Raw genomic sequence first — 8,757 nt, 5'->3', positions numbered from 1 at the left:
ACTTAGGTTGTTAATATCAGTGCATTATGACTCCTCCATGAAATAGGTTTTGTCTGCTGACATAAAGATATACCCGAAATTACATTTTATCATCTTTGAATATCTCAAAGTTAGAGTAATAAACTGGTTTTAAATTCTCACTTCTTCTTTAAATTGTAGTTTCTCGTTTCTTTTAAAGATATTGTAATACTCCATTAGATGCTACACATTAATCTAGACATATCTAGTGTGCTGCAATGTGAGTGATATCTAAACGAGTATAGACTTGAACTTACATAAGGCTTCCAATTAATGAAGCGTAAGGAATATAATCTCATTTAACCTATTATCCTCTTAAAGAAGAGCAATATTTTGTTACATATCTAAGGACCCATTTAATGTTAAACTTATGGAACGAAACTAATATCCCATTTGGTCTATCTCAGTACGTTATGATATCCATTACATAAGAGACATCTCTGAGATCTATTATATCAAAGTTTGTGTTAACAATGCTTTGACTTATGTAACATATACTTGTCAAAAGAATATCATCTATATAGACAAGTTTATCTTAGTTGCTCCCACTCATTTTGAGGTAGGTTCATTAATCCACTTGATTCTTAATGAAAATAATTACGTTAGCTTTTCATCACATTATAATGTTTGCATTAACCCATACATGGATATTATTGGCTTACAAATAAAGTGTTCTTTAACCTTCAGTTTGAAACTTTAGGTTGTTATCTAATGAACATGTAAATGTGTCAGCCATTTATTAGGGAAAATCGTTTTAATGTTCATCTAATGTAGCTTAAAACTATTATAAGCTACTAGAACAGTGATGATTTATCTCTTCCTGAGTACAACCTTTGACAACCAATCATGCCTCTTTGTGTCTTAACGCTTATATTAGGATTTGGTTTAGTTATGAACACTCTTAGGTGATTCAATCAAATCCCAAATGTTACACGAACACATAAAATCAGTTTTACTAGAAAACTGTTTTATTCCATTTAGAAGATTGACTGACACTGATGGCTTAATTAGAAGAGATAGGATCAGTAAATATTTCCAAAATCCATTTCAACTTCAGTTAGGGAGGTTACGTAATCATCAAAAGTTAGTAGGTTTTTAAACCTAGATGACCTCCTGAGTTGATTATTGGGTTTTAAAAGTTTCAGCTTTATGGATTAGCTCTTGGTTTGGTTGCTATCATTTTCATTCTAAGTTTTGTAAGAATTGGTGCAGTATGGTGTACAAGAGGTGTAATCGGAGTTAAATTCGGAGTGAAATTTAATGACACTCTTCCCCCCGCCTCTTGTATTCCTTGCAAATCATGATAAGGACTTTGACTGCTCCCACTAACCTTGGAAATTTTTAGGAACTCAGCATGCTTAGGGTCAATATTTAACGACCAACAAATTCTAATAGAGAGAACAAATTAATGACGTTAGTCGTTGTGATCTCTCTTGTTGAGGATTACGTTAGTTTAGGTAAGAAATCTAAGTGTGCCCACAATTAAGCAACAATGAAACTTTTGTAAGAGTAGCATTAGATTCTAAGGAGACAAGTATTGATGGAACAGTGTCGTGATGGAGCGGTGTCTTATACAAGAGGTGTAAATTTAGGTAATGTAAAATTTCCACTCCCCCACCTCTTGCAACTATTGCAAGTTATTAGGAAGACACTAATTGCTCCCACTGATCTTTAATATCTCTAGAATGCTACAAGAGAAGTTTCAATGAGCTACGTGACGTGGGAACCTATCATATATATACATTAGACTTTATTTGATTTCTTTAATGTCCAGATATCATAAGAAAACTTAGGGACACTTTTAATAGAAATCTTATCAAGTGTATATACATGAATAGATTTCTTCTAAGACCGTGTACCATATGCGACAAAATTTAGATACAAGTCGATAGTCTGTTAAATGATAAATGAATTATGTCTGAATATTCCATTTGGAATAAGTTCCACGAATGTCAATGAATGACTTATGATGGACCCATACTTATTCCTTAAGCCAAGTAATATTTAGGGCTTTAACGTCATGATTTAAAATCACTTAAAATGAGATCAGATGAAAAAAATCATCCTCATTAACCATGTCATGATTTCTCATGAATTTTGGTTCTAATGGATGAAATTTATAAGTCTCATTTTCCTTTTGTCAAAATTCTCATTAGCATGATAACAAAAGTTGTGAAAAAAATAAGGTATCATCTAGTTTCATCTTAGTAATGTTTCAATCCAGATATTTAGAACAAATAAGATGAGAGTTTAAAGTAAGTGTGACTTTATGTTGACTATGCAAACTTCACAACCTTCATAACATTGCTTAATTATGATACTATATTCTGATTAATCTTCAGAACATATACGGTATCGAAAAGCGTTGTTGGCAGATTGTTCATTATAGTTCTTATAGTCTTAACATTTAATTTTGTCACTAACTCTCATGTTAGTTATTTGTCAAGTTCTGGTAAGGAAACGTATGGAACTAGAGTGAACTAATCATGTGTTAATTGGAATATTAAAATTATCAGACTTAAATATCATTAGTAAGTTACTATCTAATTTATTTATCCAACTGTTCTTTAGAATAATGGATAGTCTCGTTGCTTATGCCTAGTGTAATGACATAATTATGTAGTGAGTTTTTCCCTTGAAGAACCTTAACGTTGGGATTAGCACTTGTAATTTGTCTATGGACCTTAGGACAATCCTCTCTTAAGGTTTTAGTGGTTGTAAGGTGAATAACATCTTATTTTCCAGTTTCAAACATTTATTTCTATGTACCTATGTTGCTTATCAACACACTCGTTATACTTTGGTATTTTTGAGTGTTATAGTTGATTTATAAGGCATCAAATTGTACAAGTGAAAATCTTAGTATGTAATGTACTGGAAAAATGTACTCATTTCCATGCGTAAGCCCTTAACCTTATGGGTCATGGTATTGGACATTGTTATGTATTCACATATACCACTTAGCTTTATGATTTAGAATTTTAAACGAAGGCATGCATCTTAGAAGTTCTAGTGATTATTCCACAATTATAGATTAATCTTAGGAAAGACTTAATCTGGAATAACCTTTTAGTGATAGCACTTATTCTTGATTATCATAAGAGACATCATATTCGATTTATCCTAATCATCATGCTCTACTTTTCTTCTGTAGTGCTTTATCAGAAGAGAGCAATAGAATTATCGTGTCTTAAGAGATAATCAAGAATTTAATTTTAAGAGCTAATTCTTATAGAAACTTTAAGCAAAACATATTAGATTTAGGAATTAGAGTGGATGAGATATAGATTTATAGAAGAAAATTATATTGAGTAAAATAATGGGTACTAAGATAAGGCAGACGAAATGATCATAAAATTAATTGAGGATCATTAATATAAGGACCATTATGTGAAGAGGTTGTGATATGTCTATTACTAACATCAAAATAATAGACTACTTAAAGTTCTACTTAAACGAAGACAAAACAGCTTTGGCCAGAAGTGTAATCATTTAAGCATATGTGCAAAGTGGTTGTAACAAATCAGCTTTGGCCAGAAATTGAGACAATCACTTTAGTTATGCACTTGTTGAGTATGCCATCTATGAATGAATTAAATCAGCTTTGGCCAGAAATTAAGACATTCATGCTTATGATGCACACACAACATAGCTTTCGTAATACTTGGATGATAAGTAGATGCATCAAGTCAGCTTTGGCCAGAAATGATACATCAGAAGCTCATTCAAGTAAAGCCATTTTGGTTTTGTAAAACATTATTTGATCCTCATAAATTAACTAAGTAATTACAAAAACCAATCATTTAATAGCAAACCACCTGTTAGCGCGGATCGAACTCCGCGGTGAGTTCGCTGGGATTGCAGGGGAATAACGAGCCCCCGCATGGGGTTCGGGCGAAGCCCCGAGCTAAATTTTAGTTCATATTAACTGCTTAATAAAGTAATAGGATTTCGAATAAGTCTTGAAATTTTATGAACACTCATGATTTCGGATGATCTCAGATGATTTCGGATGATTTCGGATGTGTCCAAGACGAATGATTTCTAATGAATTATGTCTTGGATTCATCTGAAATGGTGATGCTTAGTCCGAAATGATCCGTGACACTAAGTCCGAGATGGTCCGAAATGATCAGGCGGTCAATGATCCGTAATGGATGAAACAGATGCTCATCCGGAATGTTCATCCGAAATGCCTATCCGTAATGTGTTCCACAAGCTACAAAATCCTTAACTTAAGCAGTTATCAATTGATAAGGTTCAAATCCGAAATCTTAGGGATTATGGGATTAAGTTTCCTGTTTAAATATTCATTATATTTATCTGTTTATTTCGAAAAAATTATATCCATTAATAAAAATAATAGATTTCGAAAATTCTAATTAGATAAAATAAATCAAAACAGGAACAAACATCCAATAATCCTAAATTCATTCCAAAAGTAAGGGAATTTTTTCGAATTTTTCTAATGAACACGTGATGAACCCTAAAACAAAACTTAATCACTTTATCCGAAATCTGGAAATTTATTAACCAATTTCTTGAAAATTATGATTTCGGAACAGTAAAATTTTATGAATATATGATCCGAGATGATCCGGTATGGAGGATTCTAATCCGGAATGGCATCTCGGGTAAAAAAGGTTTGAAGTTGTTCTTCCGTGATGCATCCGTAATGGGTCCGTGATGATCCGTAATGGATCCGTGATGATCCGTAATGGATCTGTGACAAAATTATTTGAAGGTATTCATCCGTGATGGATCCGTAATGGATCCGTAATGATCCATAATGATCTGTTATGATCAAAGATGATCCGTAATGATCCGAGATGCATTCGAGATGATGAAAACCCAGATCCGTAATCATCCGTAATGATCCGTAATCATCCGTAATGATGATTTCAGATGGCAAAAACGGAATTTTATAAAGTTTTCAAAACTATTTTCCTGTTTTAATCCAGATTTACGGATACAAACAGAACCGACTAATCAACATATGCTCTGATACCACATGTTGGATCAGTTCTGTTTTGGGCATAATGGAAAACAGTAAAACATACCTGTTAATGCAGTTAGTGCGTTGGAGAATCCAGCAATGGAGTTCGACATGCTTGTTATCGTGATCTGGTTCCTCCTTAGGGTGCTGACTGATGATGGGAGCTTAGAGAACCGAAAAAGGGTATCGGTTAGGAGAGGAGGTCGCATTATGATGTTATGGCTAATGGGGTGTGTGTGTTTCTGTAACTGAGCCACCCTTAACCTCCACATGATTCTCCTTATATAGGCACCCAGGAGGAAACCCTAATTAGTTAATAAGGGTAATATGGTCCATCAACAATTACCAACTAATTATTTAATAGGTTATAATATATTTTGATCTCTATAATGTAAATGATTATGATGGCTATAGATTAAATATCAATACGTAATATATTTAATCTTACATCTTTTACTTTTGTAACAATGCTATTAGGTTTTATGAACACAAAGTCAACAACCAAAGAACCTCGAGTGGGGAGAATGCGACTAAAGAAACACATAAGAAAACACACCATAAACGTCTCTCAAGTGTTTTCGATGGTGGGATCCATGACGATGGGTGCAATGAGGTAAATTTGTTAACTAAGAACCACCATAAACGTCTCTCAAGTGTTTCGATGGTGGGATCCATGGCGATGGGTGCAATGAGGTAAAATTATTAAAAAGCAACCCCTACAATTGCCTTGGATCCACCAACAGGGTTGTGGTCCAGTAATAAAGGCAAAACCTTTAAACACGTTGGGAAAAGGGAGGTCTTGGGTTCAAGTCCCATAGACGACATCGAATAAAAGAAATTTGCTGTAAAAAATGGAGTTTCTTATTTCTTTTTTGTCCATGGTTTTATAGCCTAGTGGCATCTTGGGGAGGGATAAGGCTTTAGGACCAATATGTCATGGGTTTAAAAAGGGGGTTTTCCCATATATATTGGCTTTCCTCCTGAATTGGTGTATAGGCATTATGCCTAATGGAGATGGATATGATCGGGTTATTCCGCTGATGGCACGATAATACTCCAGTGGTCCGTCAGTGATCCAAATTTACCCGTTCAAAAAAAAAAAAAAAAAAAAAAAAAAAATTTTTTTTTTTTTTTTTTTTTTTTTTTTTTGAACGGTTAACGGTTCACTCCCCTTAAGAAATTCGCCCGCACTGCGGGTTCGAATCCCAGGCCCCCCCTAAGGTCCAGCCGCACTGGAATTACCCAATATTGGTACCAGAGTGGACTCGAACCTGCACCCCTCCAGAAGAAACCCCCAAGAGGGAAAACTCCTGACCTCCTCCCAACCACTTGGGCTGGGGATCATTGGCAAAAAAAAAACAAGACAAAGAAAGGGTGTAACAAGACAAAGAAGTAAGGATTATGGTAAGCATTTCATTTATCTATTTTATTGTTTTTGAATTCAAGTGGCATATTTGTTATTTTGTTATCCTAAATATTAAATTAATTTACCACGTTTCTAACATCACTTATACAAATGACGAAATGTGTTATTTGTAGGTGAACAAATAGATCATGAAAGAATAAATTCTAAAAAATAAAGGATGAATCATGCATACGGCCTATAAACATAGTTATTTAATTATTTTACATAGTTTAATATTTTCTACACGTCTTAGAGAGAACAGAAGAAAAATCTCCTTTTATATAATTTATTTATTTTACAGATTATCCATATTTATAGAGATACCAATTATTTATTATATGATACATAAAAAATGAAAGAATCTTTTCATAAAAGGCCCCACGCACGCCAACCTTTCAACAATCAACAGCATGCATTGTTTGTAACTTCACCAATCTCATTTTCTTTTCTCGGATCGCAATAATTAATTAATTCATTAATAAAACAAAATTTAAGAATAAAAAATAGAAAATACCAATTTCTTATACTTTTCTATTGGTGTGATTTACTGAATACGGCTGCTGTCGTAAATAATCAGTTACGTAGAAGAGCTGGCTCTTTCTAACAACCCGTCCCGCGAATGCTCCGAAAAAGTCGAGTTCGTATGCCGGTGTTGTGCCGGTGTTTCCGGCGGAGGCGGTGGCGCCACCACCGGAGCACGACACAAGGGGCAGTCAAAGTGAGAATTCAACCACATATCAATACAAGAAGCATGAAACGAGTGGTTACATATCGGCAACTTCCTCACTTCTTCTCCGTCTTCGAAAACCGACAAGCAAACGGAGCACTCTATGTCGTAATCAAGTTGCGGTTTGTTAGCATCTTCACTACCCTTTTTGTATCGAAAACTCGATGTCAAACCAATGGTGGAGCTGCCGCGGGAGAGGGCGGAGGGTGGCTGTGATGATGACATGATGTTGGTGGTTCTCCGGTGGCGGGAGAGGTGGTTAGGTTCACGTGAGCGTCGGTAGTGGGTGGCGCACCACCTTACAACTATGAGGTTGTAGACGGCAAGGACGATGGCGGCGGTGGCGACCACGACGAGACCGTAGTATAACATGGGCATGTTTGATCGGTGTGGTGCCGGAGGTTGAGGTGGTGATGAAGATAATAATTGAGTTGGAGGTTTGGGAAGGTTTGGATTATTTTCCATCTAATAAATGTATTTGTATTTTTGTGGTGGTAAGAGGGGTTATGGAAATAGTGTAGTGAGCTTATATAACATATTATATCTTATATTTGTATAATTATATTATCATCATCGTCATCATCATCATCCTACATAGTAAATTCCACCAATAGTAAAACTAGGGTAGGATCTGAGGATGGTAGATGTAGACAACCCTACCTCTAATCCGTAAAAATAAAGAGACTGCTTCCAATTAGACCCTCAGCTCGAATGTGTATAATTATATGTGTATAATAATGGAACATTAGAGAGCCAACACCCTTGTTTGTAGTTTGATGGTAACAACGAGTCGTGGCGAACCGAATGATTAAAAAATCTTAGTATTGGTATTGATATTATTAAAATCAATGACTATATTTGTAAAACACATGTCGTTATTTTTTACGCATATTACGGCTTTGCTTTTTTGTTCAAAAAAGCAACTTTTGAGTAGTTAAAGTATTGCAAATAAACTTTTTTTATAGCTTTTAATGTTGAATGTTTTATAAAACTATAAATATAATATTTATTTTGATATTCGTCTCTATATAAATTTTCTTAAAAATCGACCCGTGTTTTCATAACTTTTATGTAATTAGATATGATATAATTGTTAACAGACATTTTTTAGATATAGGTAATTCCAGTTGCACCACTATAGCATGCAGATAAACCCTCTAGTTATTCTTCAATCGATATGGGTGAGGTTTCTCTACAAAATGTGGTTTTCCTACAAAGTGTAGGAAATGTTTTAGGCAATTGGATGAGTGGTTTTAATAGTTGAGATTAGATGCGTGGCATTTTTGTAATATATGCGTTTTATTTTATGATTGATTAAGAGCATTTTGGTAATTGAGCATGTTTAAAAAAAAGAAACAATCATTATTCATTTTTTCTTGCAGAACTCTCTTCACATTCTCTCTCCTCATTAAACAAAATCTCTTAAAATCATGGATGGAGTTGAATATAAAAGATTTGATTGTGTTTGAAATCTGAAATTTACTAAATTGGAGTTTGATTTGTTTTTATCTAGGGACGAGAACCGGAGTTCAATTTTGTTTTTTTATCAAACATTGTGTTTTATATTAGTGATAAAACACATTGTGAAGAAACTGCGAAAAAAATCTAATG

General features: G+C 34.2%; 1 protein-coding gene across 1 annotated transcript; it reads right to left on the bottom strand.

Moving 5' to 3' along the window:
* Positions 1–6,746: 6,746 nt before the first annotated feature.
* On the bottom strand, positions 6,747–7,663 carry LOC110877031 (E3 ubiquitin-protein ligase EL5). The gene has a single exon (XM_022125190.2). It carries the CDS (start codon positions 7,609–7,611, stop codon positions 6,997–6,999), a length of 615 nt encoding a protein of 204 aa, XP_021980882.1. The 5' UTR covers positions 7,612–7,663; the 3' UTR covers positions 6,747–6,996.
* Positions 7,664–8,757: the final 1,094 nt, after the last annotated feature.

The sequence above is a fragment of the Helianthus annuus genome, chromosome 9 (genome assembly GCF_002127325.2).
Source record: "Helianthus annuus cultivar XRQ/B chromosome 9, HanXRQr2.0-SUNRISE, whole genome shotgun sequence".
Classification (NCBI taxonomy): Eukaryota; Viridiplantae; Streptophyta; class Magnoliopsida; order Asterales; family Asteraceae; genus Helianthus; species Helianthus annuus.
This window is presented reverse-complemented; position numbering and strand designations above follow the sequence as displayed.

Coding starts and splice junctions, on each gene's coding strand:
- LOC110877031 (XM_022125190.2), bottom strand. CDS start 7,611: ATGGAAAATAATCCAAACCTTCCCAAACCTCCAACTCAATTATTATCT.